Source organism: Dermacentor silvarum, unplaced genomic scaffold (assembly GCF_013339745.2).
Source record: "Dermacentor silvarum isolate Dsil-2018 unplaced genomic scaffold, BIME_Dsil_1.4 Seq1131, whole genome shotgun sequence".
NCBI classification, from domain to species: Eukaryota; Metazoa; Arthropoda; class Arachnida; order Ixodida; family Ixodidae; genus Dermacentor; species Dermacentor silvarum.
In genome coordinates, this window is record NW_023605596.1 from 36,279 (window position 1) to 55,560 (window position 19,282).

Below are 19,282 nucleotides of genomic sequence, written 5' to 3' on the forward strand. Positions count from 1 at the left end.
CGCAAACACGCACACACGTGCGCACACATACACACACCCACACGCGCAATTCAGGACAGCGCGGAAGGCGGGGAACAAAGAAAGACTCACACGGAGCTGACATCCCGCTATAGCTGGAAGTCACAGATCCGCGGGTGTCTTTCTGTGTCCCCCGCCGTCTTAGAGTAAGATACAATGAGACATGTAACTGCCGTTTGCCAAGTTGCACTCATGGCTATACATAAGCCAAACTTGTTCCTCGCAGGTGTTTCGCGCGGTTTCGTCGCAGCTCGCGTTCGGGAATGACATCCGCCCAGGACGTGCAAGGAAAGGCCGGTCCCGTCACGCCGTCTCCACCGAGCGCCACGAAACCGCCGATAACCGGCGAAGGCGTCACTCGGATGTGCAGCGCCCTCGCCGTCAACATGTGCAAGCAGCTGCTCCGCATCAAGGTCACTCGTGCACGCTTGAACTTTGAAGTTTACTGTGACGTCATAAAAAACACGTAGCATAGTACATAAGTCGACCAGCAGCACGAGAAAAGGTGAAAGCTGGAGCCAACGTCTCGACAAGTGGACCTGTCTTTTTGAAGGTCCACTTATAGGTCCACTTGTCGAAACGCTGGCTCCTGCTTTCAGCTTGTTCTCGTGCTGCTCATCGTATTGATCATACAACGATAGGACGCAACACATCAAGGAAAAATTACATATCGCTCATCGTATTGAATTTGCATCTCCCGCATTCCCCGTGTACTCCCTGGATAGTACGTAAGTGTTATAGGAGGAGGTCCCGAAGTCAAAACTTTCAGGGGAATCTTCTATCGGTACGACATTGGTTGATTACAAGGCCGGTGATTCGAAAAGCAGTTGGCAGAAAATTGTTATAGGAAAGGCATAATGGAAACGGGCAACGTAAAATAAAAACAACGGTACTGTTAGCGTACATTAAAATCTATCGGTGAGAGAGATGTGTATCGATTGAGGAAGGAAAAACTCACCGACGATTACGATACTCGCTAATGCGAAAGCTGAGCGCAGCTTTATACGTGTTTTCATTTCGCAATATATTGGCTGGTGCGGACAATCGATCTCGTGCGGCATGCTGCAAACGGAGCCAAGCGTGGCGCGACTGCCTCGCTAATATGGAGATCGCGAGAGGCAGCCCGTGGGTGACGCGTGGGCGCGATTCACAGCAGCCACCGCGAGAGACCTACCAGACGACGCGCGCTACTCTGGCGCCATCCCGTAGCCATCGTCGCCGCACCACGCTTTTCTTTTCACCCTTTTGCCATACTCTCCTCCTCCGCTTCCCGCCTCATGGTTCCGCTGCACACTTCTCCGCTTTCCTCCTCGCGTCTTTCATACCTCGCTGTGGTCGTTCGCTCGGTTACGCCGACGCTCGCCGCGGGAAAGGGGGCCTAAGAGCTGCGTTCTAAATGAGCGAAAGTATATACCAGGGGCCGACTGTGAGCTCCCCATTCATATCGCTCGGCCAATTTGAATTAAATGTGTTGCACTTTAGAAAGCTGAATTACAACGATTACAAACTAATAATTAAATTTTAAATTTAGGATCTCCAGTATGTTTAAAAATTGCCTAAATTGGGACGTTTCGACAACGTAGAGGCGCAAAGTTTACAAAATCCGTAACTCTGCATCAAAATTCAGATATCGCTCCTGTGTAAAGTTCATCTGTCAAAAATCTAAAGCGGACCAAACCAACTTTTTTTTTTTTTTTGGGGGGGGGGGGGCGAACCAGTGCCCACAAAAGCAAGTGCCACTTGAAGCACAACGATATAGCGGCGAGCTCAGTCGACGATTGTCGAAACCGGATCTGCGGAACAGACACGTCGGTTCTTCATACACGGCTCAGTGAACTTTCCAGCGTATAGTCGCTGGCGCTATCCTAAGTTCTAGAATGCACAGCCTCCCCGCCATTTTTAGCTAAATCGCGCGAGCGTCCATCACGCGTAATTTTAGCGCCTTTAAGCGGCGATAATCAGCGAGACCGGCAGAAGTACTCTCAAGTGCACTAAGCACTCTCCTGTGCAAGAGTCGTCTAATGCGATGTTCCTTTCAGGACGACGTGCGACCATATAGTTCAAAATGCGGAAGGCTTCACATACACCAGTATTCGCATCGCGCACAGAATTTGATTACACGAGGCCCGGCGACAACGTACACAACAGATAGAACCATCGATAACATTCCAGAAACTTCCGATACAGAAATGCGCGCATTCTGCTTACTGTGATAACCTTTAACACTTGTTAGCCGGTGAAACGCGGTCGCCTGATATAGATAAAGAAATACGCGTGTCAACATGGATCGCCAGGCCATGAACAAGAAATTTAACCTTGAAGGAACTCGGCAGTAACAACGTGTTATATTTCACTGGTGTGGGGCCACTAAAGCGGCGTCTGAAACGTAGTACCACGTGCTAAATATAAAAATAGCAACAACGTACCAACGACACCTTCATCGGTGACTTGCCTGCAGGCGCCGAGTAAACCCGGCGATCCCCCGGAGAACATCACCTTTTCGCCTCTGGCTGTGGCCTCGGCGCTGTCTATGGTGCACGCAGGAACCAGCGGTCGCACGGCCAAGCAGCTGTCCGCCGCCCTCAACGTCGCCGACATAAGGGCGGTGCACGAACAGTTCAGGTGTGCCGCGCGTGCACTCGCACAACATCAGTTTTCTAACAGATTTCCGTACTAAACGTTTAGCGCCACTCTTATCTCTAGAGCACGTGGTTTGCGCGTGCTCTAAACCAGAGTCACCAGTGACAGATCAAGAACGTAGCCGAGAGTGCCTCTCAAATGGAACGCGCATGCGTGTGTCAGCGAATCACCTCGTCTGTATAGTCCCCTTATCCCTTCTTATCACCCGCCGTGATGACGTATCGGCTATACGATGTTGCGCCGCTTAAGCACGAGGTCGCAGCAGACGATACCCATACGACAGTCACTAAAATTGATGTTCTTGATGCGCTTCACTGGACAAATATCTGTTGGTTTTTTTGCCTTTCACAGAGAAAAAAAGGAACAAGGGAAAGGCAAAAAATGAACAGATATTTGTCCAGAGAAGCACATCCAGAACAACAATTTTACTGACTGTAGTATTTGTGTGGTATATAAAGTCCTCTTTAGCTGTGACCATTTCTACGTAGGGCAAACAGAACAGCGCCGGTATTTTGTAGCGATGCCTTTCCGATGCTAATGCCTTTTCGCGCTTTTCGCGCTTGGTCAGTGGTCAGAGTGACGGTCCGCTCACGTTATCAACGGGATCAGCCGACCGTGAGTGGTGGATAAGACTAGTGTGGAAGAAAGCATAACGCATCGCTACAAAATACCGGCCCAGGGCGATGTATCAATCAGAGGCTAATGGAACATAAAAGGTCTTTAACCGGTGGATCACCTTCCAAGCTTTCCTTACATTGCCAAGACTACCAAGATTGTAACTGCACGCCCGGGTAAGATGAATGCGCGATATTGTACAGGCGTAAGAATGAAGATACGCTTCTAATGGTCGGGGCTTGGCATATCAATAATGGTGGAAGTGCGTGCGTGAGTCAGCCTTCGATTACCTTACATAAGGAAGAGATCAAATGCTTTAACAGTTATCTCTCACGTAGACCGGCACGTGCACCCGATTGACACGTGGTGCTACCATTCCAGAGCATGCGCAGATGAGTTTTGTGTCTTTCTTTTTTCGCCTCGGTGCTTCCTTCAGTTCATAGTGGCGTCCATGTTGTCCACTTCTCTTGTCCGGTTAGTTGGCGCCGTTCTCCTTCTAAATTCATACTTAAGTTCCTTAAACAACTATCAAGGCACGGTTTCAAGATCCACGTCCGTGTATGTCAGCACACTCATAATACCGAAGTTTTCAGAACACTGTTCTGAGTGCGCCGACATTCGCGACCATGGATGGATAGATGCTAGGAGCATCCCCTTTGGAACAGGGCAGTAGGTTGCGCCACCAAGCTCGTTGTCATATTGGCTAATGTCCGACCTGTCATCAAAAAATATTAATAACAATAAAACACGAAGAATTTTCCTCACCAAACTTTCGCAACCCCTATTGGGGACTTCGTTTTTGTACGTTGTTTGTGGTCTCCCTACTTCCACCAATCTTCCAATCGCCTCTTACTAATCTCTATTGTGGACATGCTTACTTTCCACCTGCTCACGCTAAAACCAAGGGCTTCAAGGAGGCCAGAGGCCCCTAAATCGACTTCTGGACAGATCATCTTCACATTCTAACAGAACATGCTCCATCGTTTCTCTAGCTTTACCGTATACTGCCCGTGCAACGGCGCTCGCAGGCAGGTCTTCAACGAGCTGGGCCGCCTGAGCGGCGAGATCACTATCAGCCTGGCCAACCGACTGTACGCTGACGATCGGCTTCGGGCTGCGGGTGGATACCAGGCTACCCTGGACCGGTGCTACAAGAGCGCCGTCGAGTCCGAGCGTTTCCACGCCGACCCGGAAGTTTGCCGGTCGAGCATCAACGCATGTGTCGAACGGACCACGTGCTTCCGCGTAAAGGAGTTACTTCCGCAAGGCAGCCTCGACTGCGACACCCTGCTGGCGCTTGTGAGTGCCCTCTACTTCAAAGGTATGGTAAGAGCCGTCGTTTCCAAGCTTGCTCACTCCAGCGTTTTGACCGTTCGCATCGAGAACGGTCAAAACTCATCGAGTGAGATGTGTTTAGGTTTGCTTGTGCGCGCGTGACACCATGCCTGTTCATTTCGTTAGTGTCCCTATGTTTACAAGTTTACACGGCCGATAAAACTACTATCCTTACTTCGTATAGCTCTCCACTAATTTCCTATCGCAATCGTTGCTTCACCTTCCGGGCAAAACTGCGACCTTTTTTTCTTTTCTTTTTTTTTTTTGTCTTCACCGCGCTGTTACTTCCATTCGATCTCGCGAATTCACGGAAACGCATGACCCCGCATGCAGGGCGGTGGTTCACCCCGTTCGACCCAGGCCGCACGGTGCCGGGCCACTTCCACGAGTCTCGCACGCGGGCTGTCCGCACACGAATGATGTCGGGCGATGCGCCCGCGCGGCTCAACCACTACTGCGACGGCCTGGCGGGACGCGCCCTCGACGTGGCCTACGAGGACAGCGGTCGCTTCTCGATGACCCTGCTGGTGCCGGACCAGCTGGACGGACTTGGGCCGCTCGTCGAGTCCCTGACACCCGAGCGCCTGGACAGCATCCTGCGAGGGTTCGACCCGCAGCATGACGTCCAGCTGGAGCTCCCGCGCTTCAAGGTACCACTGTTGACCGCCTGTCTAGCACTACAAAGCGGCAGCAAAAGCTGGCGGGAGCCAATTAAAAAGCACGTTCGTACCAACGCGAGTGTTCCTATTTCACGTTCCCATCAACCCTCTATAACCTCGTCTCTACCCTCCCACCACATCCCACACTCGTTTTTGGGGTTGTGATTTCACTATGCAGAGAGAACACTAGGATAATACCTTTCCTAATCACGTTTACAATCACAATATTATTACCGTGCTTGTGTGTGTTGTCACTGTGAGCTATGTTTCATTTATTCCCAGTATAACTACCGATCTTGACTGTTGTCGGTTGCTGGTGAACCAGTGGAGCACTTTGTGCTTGTACGCGTGCTTTCCGTAAAGGAACACTTTCTTCTTCGAAGACGCGGAAGAACGGTGACTAGACGTAACGCACATTTGTGGGAGGAGGCTCTCCTGCGTCCACAACCAGACAATGACTACAGTGTGCCACATCCACTGAAAAACTTGAGGGCGAGGTCACTTAGCCAACACTCAGCCGCCGAGACGAGTAATTGAACGGCTGAAACGAGCAACGCTTAGGAGCAATCTAGGCGGTTTTCCATAATCGGTATGAAGTGCAGTACAAAAGGAAGGCAGGGACGGGACGGCCGGAACAAACACGAACAAGCCCTACTACCAATGTAATCTTTTGGAGCAATATAACACGATAATGTACGTGGGAACCGCAAAATAAAATACAAAAGAACAAAGAAAGAGAGGACCATCAATCAAAGCATGCACAACACAGTACCTCTGCGCGGCACTTGTAATTGTGCAGAGTTGTGCAGTGGCAGTATCGAAATCCGGGAAGGCTAATTCCTGCTGGAGTAGGTGGACTGAGGTGGCCGGAAGCAGAGCTCTGCTTGCTGCAGGCGGACCTCAACCCTTGCAAAATCTGCTGGCAATTGCTCCACCTGAGCGCCACTTATCAGGTGCGGTATATAGGGTCAGAAGCCCGTGGCATTAACAACTGACAACACAAAGAAATGTTAACGGCGAGGACGAATTTGGACCGGGGTGCAAGAGGCTGCGCAACTTCCTCCCCACGTTGACTGACACGGCTCGTCATTCATTATGACGCCAGCGCAAAGGGAGCAGCGTCACAAAGAGAAAGGGCGGTGCAGGACAAGCGGATGTCAGCGCTGTCCTGTGTCGCCCTTTTTCTCTGAATCACCGTTCCCTTTGCGCTGTCCCCCGGATAAGCTGGAAGCTACACTTCCAATATTATAACTCAATTGCGGCTCACAATTCAGTCTCCAGCTCTGTGCCACGGAAGAATATGAGGAGCAGCCCAAAACACCTCTGGGGGGCTAAATATCTTTAAAATCCTAGGACACTGCATATTTAAGAGGCCGCGCTAACGCGTGCTGCTCTCTTCATCTTGCCGAAATGAGATTAGGCGTGGTAACCATTTACGGTTCACCTCTTGCACAGGTGGAAGACACGACGGACCTCACGGTGGTCCTGCAGGCAATGGGGGTCAAAGACCTGTTCGACCCACTCCTGGCCGAATTTCCGGGATTCGCAATGAGCGAGGACGCCTCCAAGAAGGACGGCAGCGCGCAGGCGAAAGGAATCACCCTGTCGGTCGCCCTGCACAAGGTGTTCCTCGACGTCAACGAAGCAGGCACCGAGACTACGGCGCCCAAGGACGTTGCGCAAACACAAGGAGGCTACCTCGTGGACCCGTCTCGGTTCCGGGTCGACCGTCCCTTCTACTTCCTGATACGATGCCACAGCCCAGAAGTGATCTTGTTCGCCGGCTCCGTACGCCACGTTCAGCCGCTTTAGTGAAACTGGGATTTTTCTTTTTTTTTTCGTCCGTTAACATTGTTTCTGTGTGTTTTGCCAGTGACATCGCAAATGCGATGTATGGCAAATTAAACCATCGTGTTTAATCTCAAGTGTATGCGCTTGTTTGATAACGGAGCAGCACAATAAAAAGGGTTTCTCCAGATTTAGAAGCATCTGCAAGCTTCCGAAACCGTTGTCCTTTATTTCGCTGCGGCTACACAGTCATTAGGGGATCCCGGCTAACTTCAGGCAAGCTGTTCACCGAAAAAAACTAGAAAAACACGGTGCAAGATACAAATATGTTTGGTCGGCAGAAATATGACGACCGGACTCCGCCGGTCTTAACATGTTATCTTGCACTGTTTTCTTTTAACTTTTTTTTTCATTTAACAGCTTCTCTAAAGTTAGCCGGGTCACTTTATTTGAGTTCCTTCTTAATTTGCAGCCATGCTCTCACGTGCTAAGTGCGCATCAACTTCGTTGTATCTTGTTCTCCTGGCAAGGGGTTTTGGAACACGTATATCTGCAAAAGTTAACGAAGAATGAACTTTTACATTGCGTAAAACCCGCTCGTCTAGGCGCTGGCAGCTATGCCTGAAGCTCTCGACAGCTTTCATTTTACGTTCGTCTTGCTCCGTTAGTTCGTCCATCCGTTCCTTCCGTCATTGGTTCGGTTCTTCAATCGGCCGGTCACTCCGTTTGTTCGTTCTTTTGTCAAGTTTTCTTCATTTATCTCTTATTTCCATATAATTTTTGGTTCCGAATTCAAGCCGACCCATTCAAAACACAGGAAAAATACATATTCCAAGCAGCAAAACCTAAATGGATCGTCCACCCTGTCCATTCGCTTTCACATGAACAGACTTCTTATTGCGCTAAAGTCTATCAAGTTAACTGTGACTAACTCGCAGAGTAACAGATTTTTCAGACCGCGCAGCTGCTGCACCTGTCTTGTGCACTGATCTCTACATTAGGTCTACATAGTACAGGTCAGTGGTCTTGCGTTCATCTTGTCCAAGATCACGATGCAGAACACTTGCCGTATCTGGCGTCACCTCTATTACATTTCTCTGCAGGCGTTGTGCGACGGCCACTCCACGTTAAGGCGGGAGACACGAAGAGCACGCGTTTTATTGTTTGTTACCTATATGCACCGGTCTGCTCAGCTTTAGAATGTCGTTTCTGTAGTGAGAGTGACTCTTTTGACCATGGATTTCTATAGTGTGTCGCCGCTTATTTAGTTCGAAGGAGAAGACTATTGCTGGATTCCTTTGAAAGCTTGAATTTGACTCTTATACGCTGGTCGGTTCGTTTGGTGCTACCGCTCCGGGCTTTACCCGTTCGTCGTGTCTTGGTCTTGTTCTTGTTCCCTAATGGAAATGCGTGACCCACTCTGCGGGATCAGCCACGAATCATGTCAATTTTTGATTACCTGAACTAGACACGAAGAATCGAATGCTAAAGTTCCTCCTTTGTACTTTGCTGAATATTTTTCACAGTGAAATTTACTTAGTTATTGTTATGCGATGCGTATATGAATCTGGCAATTAATTTCAAAGTTTACGGTCTTTTATTTGTTTCATGACATCTGCCACAAAGTTATTTTACATGGTTCTTGATTCCTCCTAACACTTCATTACTTGAACGGTACTCCAAGGCGGAAGAAACAACCAATAAATATGTGTAGCTGAGGGCGAACCGTTGTGAATGAAGCGCAGTAATTGAATGGGATGCGCGTTTGTATACTTGAAAAGGTCAAGGGGCGTGGCAGAGACGGGAACCATGTTGAATTTTTTTAATAAACTTTTGGTTGCCTTACGCGTGCGTCACGACCTGAGTTCTGTTTCAAAGCGGCGGTTGAGGAAAAAAAACTGAAATCAGGTCGCGAAGACTAAATGAAGTATTTTCAGGACCATCCCGGGTGGCGGTCTCGTTTGTCGAGTAGAAGGAAGATAAAAAGAAAGAAGCCGTGGTCAAATTCCGCTTCAACAATTACGTAAATATTTCCGCAAATCTTCAATATGTTCTCTCCTTCGGGGCATCCTCATTGGGCTTCAGCCGTAAAAATGTATCCACATGATAATCTGTGAATTCATTCGTGACACAAGGATAGTAATGATTAAATTACTCAATTGTTACTTCGCAAAATTGGAATTTTATCTTGAAGTAATACTACACCTCCAAATTTGCCATACATTTGTAAATAACTCCTTTTTCTCTGAAAGAAAAATAAAAGTATCTCTCAAATTAGTATCCTTAATTGTCTTTTGTGCAATGTTCACTTTGCCCGGCCTTCTTAATTTTTTAAAGTGTTATATCCCCTCCTCCGTTTCACATCCGGCTTCTTGGCCAATCCCCCGTAGTGGGTACTCGCCATGGTATAAGGAATCAAGCAAGCAAGGATCTACATATACTGCAAGCTGCATACGTGCTTCGTAATCATGAAGTCGAGCAAAAAGGACACCCATTTGGTAGCGACCTCCTCCCGTCGCCTAAAGGAGGGAGAAGGCTCGAAGACCGACAAGGCCAACCCGGACGTCGAAGAGTCCGCCGGTCCATCCTCTTCGTCGGAACAAGAGACGCTAGCTTCTCGAGATCGGGGTGCAAGCCATCGTAAAGCGAGGTGCGTGCTAGCCACACCGGAGTCAAAGCTTGGATGGACTTCCAGAAACTACGCGAAAGTTCATTTAAAAGAAGCGTGGATGTATGCTATCGGCGAGGATTCTTTCTAACGAATCGGTCACTCGAGCACAGTCTTTATAACGAAGTGCTAGGGGCCTCCTAAATACTTCGTTATACTGGTCGCTTTCGTTGTAACGATCACGCATCGTACTGTAAAACAGGATAAGCACATTCAACAAGGTAAAAACCTCTATTAAATTAAATTCAAGAGAGCTTTATAGTGAAATAAGTCGATAACTTTATTATTTTTGTGCACACTTTGTCTGATGGAATGTGCGACAGCAGCCAATTTGATCACACCGGGGTTCACGGCATACTCAGTGGTCCAGCTGCGCGTCGCTGAATTGCACTATTGCCTCAAATGCCGTGAAAATTCTTCTTTCGTTGACCGGGTGTTCAACAGTGTTGCCATCCTTGACACCGGCGTCCTCTCCGCCACAGATGGCTTTGAACACGTCGTCCATCGTCACTTAGGATTGCACGCATCCCGTTCTGATAAACTAAGGCGTTAGCCATCGCACCCGCTTCTGTGTTACGAATAGCGTTAGCGTGCGAGTTGAGAGCTCAATTCCTGGTGCCATACAGTAAGACTGTAACACTCGAGATCATTCATCTCGCCAAGTGCGCTGGCGCTGCTGCTAGAGCTGGTGCAGAGCTCAGCTGAGTGGCGTCTCCGGAGGGCAGTGGAGGCACCACTACGTGGCCGTTCGTTGTAAAGCAACAAATCAGCCGTCGGGGACGCTAAGTTCCTTCGTTGTAAAGCAAATTCGTTATAGTGGTCTTCGTTGTAGACCCTTTCACAATACATACGAAATACCAAAATTTGGCGGGGAAATAATCAGTCCTTCGTTATATAGGTCATTTTGTTGTAGGAACGTTCGCTTACGACCGGAGGCGTTCGACTTTATCAACATTTGGCAGCATGTGCTGTTGTGGCGGAATAAGTCGTGGAGTTTAACTGAGGGACGCCTTGCTGAGGTCTCCAGATCCATTTCACTCAGCTCGGGTTTTTTAACGTGTGCCTAATTCTAAGTGAAACGAACGCTGCGTTCCGCGCCCCCTCAGTCACAAAGGCGGATAATTTTGTAAATTATTTTTGCGGCAACGTAACGTGACAACTTATACGCATATAAGCATGAGGCATCGTACGCGTTTCTTTTACTTCAAAACATTAAATAGGTGTCCCGCATTTTTAACGCCCGAGAAAAAAAAAACACACCCACTTACTTTCTGTCTCTCTCTCGGTCGGAAAAGTGGAGGACTGCAAGGTCCCGAGGCATGACGTTTCTTTGGATCACGTGGCTCACCGCTGACACGGCACGTGTTAAAGCATCGTTTAGTGTAATTTCCCTCACTTTTGCACGCGGTACGCAACGTTCCGAAGGCAACAGAGAGAGTTCTCTGCGCAGCAAAAAAAAATAGTGCGTCCCATCTGAAAGAAAATTACAACTTTTATGCCGCGAAATACGATATCATTCTTATAGAAATGGCGTCGCAGATGTGAGCCTATGTGCCGTCGAGTGAGCGGAGTGACACATTATTGCGACCGGCGGCCAAAGCGCCCCACTTGCGCTCGCTATCGAAACAAATATGCACGTCGCATTCTACATACAAGCACAAAGGTGCACGAATAATGCGTGAGTCAACGTAAACTGACGTCCGTGAGCCGTAGTCGCAGTATGCGAAGTAGTTATTCTGTAGAAAGCGTTTCAGAACCCAAGGCAATCGCTCTCCAAAGTGCGCTTATAGTACCGAATTACGTGTGCTGCTTCCGCAGCGTCAGCTGCAAACACGGAGAAAGAAACAAGAAAAAATGACTAGGAAGGAGCTTCACGGGACACACTCGAAGCCTATTCACGAAGAGTATAAAGGAAAGGCTCGTGCGAATAGGCCCTCATCACGTGATACGCAAACGGTAATTTCTAACAGCCGAGCGCGCGGCGAGCTAAAGTAGAGCAGTAAGGGGGGGGGGGGGGGGGGGGGGCAACTATAGGACCGATCCTCAAGAGATCGTCACTAAGAGCACCAAGCGTAATAGCCAACAAAACAATGTCTTGAAAGATCCGGCAACTGTGGAGTGACTATGACACACCAGTCAACGCGCAGATAGGTCCCGGAGAGAGGTCGCAAGCTTGCCGATGCCAACCTCCATGCCTGCGATTCCTCCATGCCTGCTTCCAAGTTTTAAACATGATCACGGTTATGCGGCACTTTTTTTTTTACTCCCATGCAGGCCGCTGCCGAACGAAAACGTCCTCAACGACGCCATGCTCCAGTTCGCGGTCGATGTGTACTTGCAGCTGAGAGGCGGCACCAGCGCAGCTTCTTCCAACGTGCTGTTCTCTCCTCTGGCCGTGCAGACCGTTATGGCCCTGATGCTGGCCCTCGCCGAGGGACGCACTGCCGCCCAACTAGCTCAAGCACTCCACCTGCACGGCTGCCCCTACGACGACTTCAAGGTCACTGCACTGAACACGTCACCGCGTAGCGAATATTATGAAGTAAATTTATCCACACCTCTTTCTAAATTTCCTCCACCAGGGCGGATTCGATGGTAAAAGAGAGCTGTAAAAGCCAATTTACAGCACCAGCAGTAGAGCCGAGGAAAGCATAAGGAAAAGCAGCTGTTTTCCGATTGAGTTAAATTCCGGATAAGCTTCAATTTCCTAAAAGGAGACTTCAAAGAAACACTAAATCAGTTTAGACTGATTAAGTATTCTTTCAGAATTTCGTTTTCGTTAGTTTCGCTGTAATATTTAGATTACCGCAATCAAAAATTACAACCAAGGTTTTCTTGGGTTTTTTTTTTTTTTTTTTTTTTTTTTTTCGCTTTTCAGCACCGGTGCGCCCAGTGTGACGCCACACATTTCGAGATATTTTCTAGCATTTGGGGCCGTCGTGGCTCAATAAATGTTTTCGAAACTGACTAAGTTCAGGCCTTGGCTCCTTCGTAATGCCTTGCGGTCCATCTTGACCTATAAAAAGTTCAGTGGGCACGAGCAGACGCTGTAGAAATATATGACGTCACGGCGAGCTCGTGCGAGAACTTCGAGGTAGCGTCGTTATTGGTTTTTGGTGTTTGCGCGTTTTCTATTTACCGTGCCTCCTGTCACAGTAAGAGTGGCATTGTTTATGTTTCTTTTTCTACTCTTTGGTGTTCTAGAGGGTTAATTTGTTAATGCAGCTAAAATTATTCTTCACTCTAGGATCCTCTTATATGTGAAAAGACTCGTCATACCCTGTGTCGTTCAGTGAGCTCGGATCCTATTATACATATACTGGCGGCCAAAGTTGTTGTTTTCCCTTGTTATTTTCCATTATTGAGAATATGATGGCCTAGCGCAATTAAGTTGAGCCCTCATTCATTATTATTTTTACAATTCGTCTTTAAAACAGTTCATTACCCTCAGGCTTACCTTTGCGTTTATTGCACGTTCGCTTCGCATGATTATCATTAAAAAAATATAGCATCTTGCTCCCGCGATTAGCCTCACTAACCAATCAGACCAAGGCGCCCAAATAACGACCGCCGCTTCCCAAGAGAGCGCTGGAAACCATTTCAGTAAACACGTCCGCGATAGAGATTAGTAAGAGGCAATCAGAGGTTTGGTGGGAGAAAATTAGGCAGACCACAAACAACGGAGACATACAAAAACACAGTTCCCAGTCATGGTTTAAAAAACTTTGATGCCGGGAATTTGTTGTACTTGTGTGTTTTCTCGAAAAATATACGTAGAACATTAGGGAAAATAATAAGTGCTTGGTGGCGCAACCCACCACCCCCTTTCAGAGGGTCACTCATAGCACCCATCCATCTATCCAGACATTCGCCCTGCACGCGTTGAGGTGCAATTCAGCGGAGGGCTCGTATCAGCAAGTCCGTAACTAGAGCCGGCTGCGGCTTTCAGATAAGATAACAGGGTTCGCCCATAGTGGGCTACTTACTACTCGTTTCGTGAAGTTTCCATTCAACCGACGTTGCGCATAGGCGATCAGAGGCGGACGGTGAAGGAGCCTTTATTCTGGTTAATTTCTCTGGTTTGCTCACGTGACCCATAGCTTTCAGTGCACTGTACATAGTTGCTGAGGTGGATTTATAATAGTCTGGTGTATGTACCCACAGTATCATTTGAAGGCCCGTTAGCAGAACACTAAATCAGTTTAGGCTGCTCAAGCGTTTCTTCAAACGCCATTTTCGTTTATTCGGCAGGAAAAAAAAGTTAACTGCTGCAAGAAAACTAAGTCCAAACTCAATGTTTTTGAATTCTGCGCGGAAGTCTTAGCGCTAGTACATCAGTGTGACTACGTAGATTGTGAAGTATTGTCTCGTATTTGGGCCCTTTTCAAGCAGGCCGTGTTTCCAAAATTTCCAGTATGAGTGTTTGAGTGTTTGTTTCTAGTTTGATTGTTTGGTTTGAGTGTTTGGTGACGAAAACAATGACCTCCTTTTTTTACTCATGAACTATATAAGTACCCGCTTTCAAATTCCGTACGTGACCTCCCGGCCAGTACATGCCTGCCGACATTTCAAGAAAACGTCGTCACCATACGGTCTTGCGTTTTGACGTCCTTTTCTCGCTACCCAAGCGTCCTCTCGCGGTAAGAGTGACTGTTTTGCTAATTCAGAAGCATTTTTTATCTACCACAATTAATATTCCTGTGTATTGTACCTTTCGTAAACAAAATGCAAGGTAGACGCGAGGCAGACAGCGCAGACATTCTTCTATGACGTGCCGTTCCGGCATTCTATAGGAAAATGTACTTTTGTCTGCACGTGTATCACACTGACGAAGTCGAGGGTCTGACGAAAAGTCGTTTGGTCGGGAAGAATCATGGCGAAAACAGGAACCACAAGCCGACCAAGGCGATTTTTTTATTCCTAACTGACAATGCGAGTAATCGTGAACAAGGCTGCCGTATGGGGGCCGAAACGTCAGTTAGGAAGAAAAAAAATTTCACCTTGGTCGGCGTCTCTTTCCTGTTTTCGCCATGTTCGTATCACACTGCTGGATCTAAACACTGCGGCCATACTCAAGCACGGCTATACCCCACTGCACCACCTTCTCCTGAAAGAAATTCGACTTTCCCCGGCACCCACGCGACGCCGAGTGACTGACTCGAGGCGGCCGAGACACAAAACTAATGATTCCTCGCAGCGTTCATCGAATCGGCACTGGCGAACGCAGCAAGCGAGTTCATGGAGCTGTGGGTCTCTGACAGTTTTCATAAAACAGCGGTTAGGTTTCTCTCTCTCTCTCTCTTCGCACATTGCTTCTATATTCATGTGCAGCTGTACATGCGGCGTCGCGCATACAAGCTCACCGGTCTGGCGGGAGGACTCAACTACTTTTGCTTCAACAACAAGACCCAGCTAATCACGGGCACTGACTTGGACCGTGACGCCTCAGCCGGCAGTCCTCTACGCGCGGTCATTGACTCCTTGCTCGTGGAGCACCAGCACGCCGATTTCGCATTAGGTAAACGTAGTGCAGTCATCACGTCGTATAAAAGCGTCTGCGTTTCCACTACAGTGGAACCCGGACATATCGAATCCACATGTAACGAATTATTGCGTAAATGAACGGCAGTAAAGTCCCCTTAAAATTTTTATAAAATTTTTATTTTATAGACCAAAATACCGTTAAATCGAAGTTTTTTTTTTTGTAATCCCCTTCAGATTGGATATATCCGGGTCGGGTTCGACTGTACTTGCTTATTTGGTCGGCCACATAACATGGGGAGGTTTGCAAGAAGCCCCTTTCACCGCCGCATAATTTCTCCTCGAACAATGAATACCTCCTTCAGGGAACGCAGCAACAGGAAGTGGACCTGGAAAAGCCCTAATGGAGAAACAAGGAATGAAATAGATTTCATACTCTCTGCCGATCGCAGCATTGTGCAGGATGTAGAAATGTTAGGTAGGGTAAACTGCACTGAAGATAGGTTAGTGAGGTCTAGGATTTCTCTCAATTTGAAGAGTGAAATTAGTCAAGGACAAACAGGCCAACCTAGACGCAGTAAGGGTAAAAGCAGACCAGTTAGGGCTGGTGCTCTCAAACAAATATGCAGCTTTAGAACAGGAAGATAAAGACAACATACAGGTAATTAATGAAACCGTGACTAGGCTGATCTCAGAAGCAGCAATTTAAGTGGGAGGTAAGGCACCAAGGCAACCAGTAGGGAAGCTCTCCGAGTAACAAAGGGCCTAATAAAAAAGACGGCAAAACATAAAAGTGGCAAACTCGAAAGATTAGATAGAATTCGCTGAACTGTCAAAACTGATCAACAAGAAGAAAGTAAGGGATATTCGAAATTATAACGCGGGAAAGATTGAGGAAGCCGTAAAATATGGACGCAGCATTAAATCTATAAAAAGAAAGCTTGGCATAGAACAAAGCAAGATGTATGCACTGAAAGATAAGCATGGTAATATCATCAGCAATTTCGATGACATAGTAAAAGCAGCGGAAGAATTCTATACTGACCTGTAAGTGCCCAAAACAGCCAAGCTACTTTCATTCGAAATAGTGAAGAACCGGATACAGAGGATCCTTCTATAACTAGCGATGACGTTAGAAGGACGTTGAAAGACATGACCAGGGGAACAGCTGCTGGAGAAGAGGGAATTCTAACAGTAGATTTAATCAAAGATGGAGGAGATATCATGCTTGAAAAGCTTGCGGCCCTTTATACGCAATGTCTCACGACTTCAAATTTACCAGAGAGCTGGAAGAACGCCAACATTATACTAATCCTTAAGAAGGGAGACGTTGCATGGATGGATGGATGGACGGACGGACGTACGTACGGACTTATGGATGGATGGTATATGAGCGTCCCCTTTGGAACGGGGCGGTCGGTTGCGCCACCAAGCTCTTGTAATTGTTCTGAATTGTTGTTGTTTCTGAATGCATTTCTACGAAAAGAGGCTGTCAAACTTTGTCCAACTGCAACGACTAGGGAGCCTGCATGCAAACGACGTTTTAAACAGCGCTTCAATGTAGGTTCCCTAGCAGCCAGTAGGGTGCCTCGAGGCGCCCTAGCAGCGAGCGTAAAGCAGCGCCCCCTCGAGGCGACGTTCTGCTTACGTCGCCCAGCAGCGGGCAAACAACGTGCTGGAACAGCGAGGATCTCGGAGTTCCAGCGCGCCGCCTCATCGAGTACTTCAAATCAAGGATTATAATTCTACTGTATGCCACAGGCAATTTCTAAAAATTTGGTGCAGCTAAAAAAAACACCTTATATAATAACGCAATCGAATCGAGCGAACTGAATTCTTACGTATTGAATAGCACTCGCGTTCGAGACACACCGTTGGATTTTGAAGCGCCAACTTGCGCTGACTTTCGTGAACGTTTTTTGAGGACACTGTCGACATCGCAGATGGCGAGGGCGTTCGTGAGCGCGTCAACGAGTGGCTACACGTGATGTCGGCGTTCGAGTGCGAGCACGCCATACCTCAGGGCGCTGTGAACGGCACCACGTCGTTCCTGGTGGCCAGTGTGACGTCACTGCGGGCGGCCGACTGGAAGTGGAAGTTCCGTCTCAAGGACACCACGTCGGCCCTCTTCTACGAGTCGTCCGGAGCCGCGAAGAGAGGTTCGTCACTGCGCTTTTTAATGCAAAACTTTCTTTGGCTTATGTCAGGAACTTTGCCGTAGGTACAGCTATGTTCCTGTTTCGGGCCTTATCAATAAAAATAATCAAGTGTCCGACGGTGGGATCAAACCTCGGCCACCGCGCACTACAGCCCCATGCTCAGGTGACAATCGCAAGCATATGCTTCTGTTGTACCAACGGCAACGAGCTCTTTGAGACGATTGGCGCACACATCGCGTCCCACATAGTATTCGACCAAGAGCAGGTGCGCGCCCACCACTTTCCATGCGGTCACAGACAAGGAGGTTTAAAAAAAATTTTTTAACCTCCTTTGTCACAGACCGGCCGCGCGACTGGCCGCTCGACGCACTTTGCGTGTATTCGCGAGCTTCTTTCACACTTGGAAAAACACTTTTATGTAGCACGTATCGAGCAACAGAAAGCTGTGTCGGGAGTTTTTCATGTTGCTCTGCAATTATGTCATTGGCACTTTTCATCTAATTATAATATTCGAGAAGTTAAATAATTATTTAAGACTAATTATCTAATTACTGGCGGAATGCAAATAACTATCTGAGTATCTCTGGCATTATCTGGCATTTTTATATTTTTAAATCTTGGTGCATGATAATTGGGACACCCGGTATCCATACCGGTCAGCAGAATTCGAGTGGATTTTGACAACCATTATCGATTGTCTCTGTACAGCAATTGTTTTCTTTTTTTTTTTTGCCATGAACACCGTCCATATTATCTCAGCCAATAAAAACTTAACGTACTATATCGTTCATCTCTCTCTCTCTCTCTCTCTCTCTCTCTCTCTCTCGCCATTAATACAGTGACCATGATGCGTCAACGGGGTCACTTTCCGACGGCCGACTGCGACGAGGAACTGGACGCCGCCGCCCTGGAGCTCCGCTACCGGCGCTACAAGAAGTCCATGGTGCTCATTTTGCCACGGAAGCGGGACGGACTGACCGCCCTGGAGACGGCGCTGACGGGACCCAGGCTGCAGAGCTGCCTGGACCGGCTCCAAGACCGAGGCAGCGTCGACGTCAGGCTGCCCAAGTTCGCCGTCAAGCAGGCCTTCGACCTCAACAACGTACTACCCAGGTTGGGCGTCGTGGACTTGCTCGTGCCGGGGCTCGCCGACCTGCCGGGCTTAGCAGTGGGTGACGCCGGATCCTCGGGGCGCGCCAGCGTGAGGCGTCACCTGTCTCTCGCGGTCCACTGCGCCTCCGTGCAAACCAAGGAGAAGGGCCACAAGGTCGGCCCGTGGGACGACCCGCAGGCTCGCCTGACGTTCACCGTGGACCACCCGTTCATGTTTGTGGTTCTCAGCAGGGCTCCAGAAGCAGTGCTGTTCATGGGATCAGTGAGGGAAGTTTGCCTTCCGTACATTTAGCCTACAGCCACGTGTAACGTATGCGCGCCCACGCCAGTAAATATTGTATACAAGCAGCACAGACAACAGGACATTGCGAGGTGGAGAACAGATCGCCCTGTTGTCTGCGCCGTAATATTGAAGACGAAACGGCCTAATCTGCTGACATTTCTGCTCTCATCATCACTCTCTCCGACGAGCGTGCCCGTTGCGCCCTAGATGTCTACACGTATATGCTTCCGAAGATAGTACGACTTTTGCAACGTGAATTGAGCGGCTATGAACAATGTCAATACTATTAGATGTATGACAACGTATACCCTCGAGGCTCAGCTGCTCGTACAAATAATGCACAATAAAGTGTCAAATAACACATAGAAGCGTTCATTAATGTGAAGCGAACAGTGCAAACGTTTATTGAGATCATTCATACAACGCACAGAATAGCATGCGTTTTAATAGAAAACAAGCTCAAAACAAGCATCCGAATCATCAATAAAGCATCGAATCCTACTCCCCTCAGCTGTTGTAGTGG

General features: G+C 48.2%; 2 protein-coding genes across 2 annotated transcripts; both read left to right on the forward strand.

Moving 5' to 3' along the window:
- Positions 1–2,450: 2,450 nt before the first annotated feature.
- Positions 2,451–7,238, forward strand: LOC119434505 (serpin B8-like). Its single transcript, XM_037701656.2, has 4 exons — positions 2,451–2,640; positions 4,302–4,594; positions 4,942–5,258; positions 6,723–7,238. The coding sequence occupies exons 1-4, from the start codon at positions 2,549–2,551 to the stop codon at positions 7,077–7,079; spliced, it is 1,059 nt and encodes a 352-aa protein (XP_037557584.2). The 5' UTR covers positions 2,451–2,548; the 3' UTR covers positions 7,080–7,238.
- A 2,285-nt stretch (positions 7,239–9,523) lies between these two features.
- On the forward strand, positions 9,524–18,738 carry LOC119434504 (leukocyte elastase inhibitor C-like; the record flags this gene model as incomplete). The annotated part of the gene is made up of 5 exons (XM_037701655.1): positions 9,524–9,705; positions 11,998–12,223; positions 15,055–15,241; positions 17,148–17,363; positions 18,203–18,738. Coding segments are annotated over exons 1-5 (1,347 nt in total), but the record flags the coding sequence as incomplete, so codon positions are not given.
- Positions 18,739–19,282: the final 544 nt, after the last annotated feature.

Excerpts from the sequence above, each read along its gene's own strand:
- LOC119434505 (XM_037701656.2), top strand. The coding sequence starts at position 2,549 with ATGGTGCACGCAGGAACCAGCGGTCGCACGGCCAAGCAGCTGTCCGCC. Across the intron at positions 2,641-4,301 it reads GCGGTGCACGAACAGTTCAG|GCAGGTCTTCAACGAGCTGG; the intron begins GTGTGCCGCGCG and ends CGGCGCTCGCAG. Across the intron at positions 5,259-6,722 it reads TGGAGCTCCCGCGCTTCAAG|GTGGAAGACACGACGGACCT; the intron begins GTACCACTGTTG and ends CCTCTTGCACAG.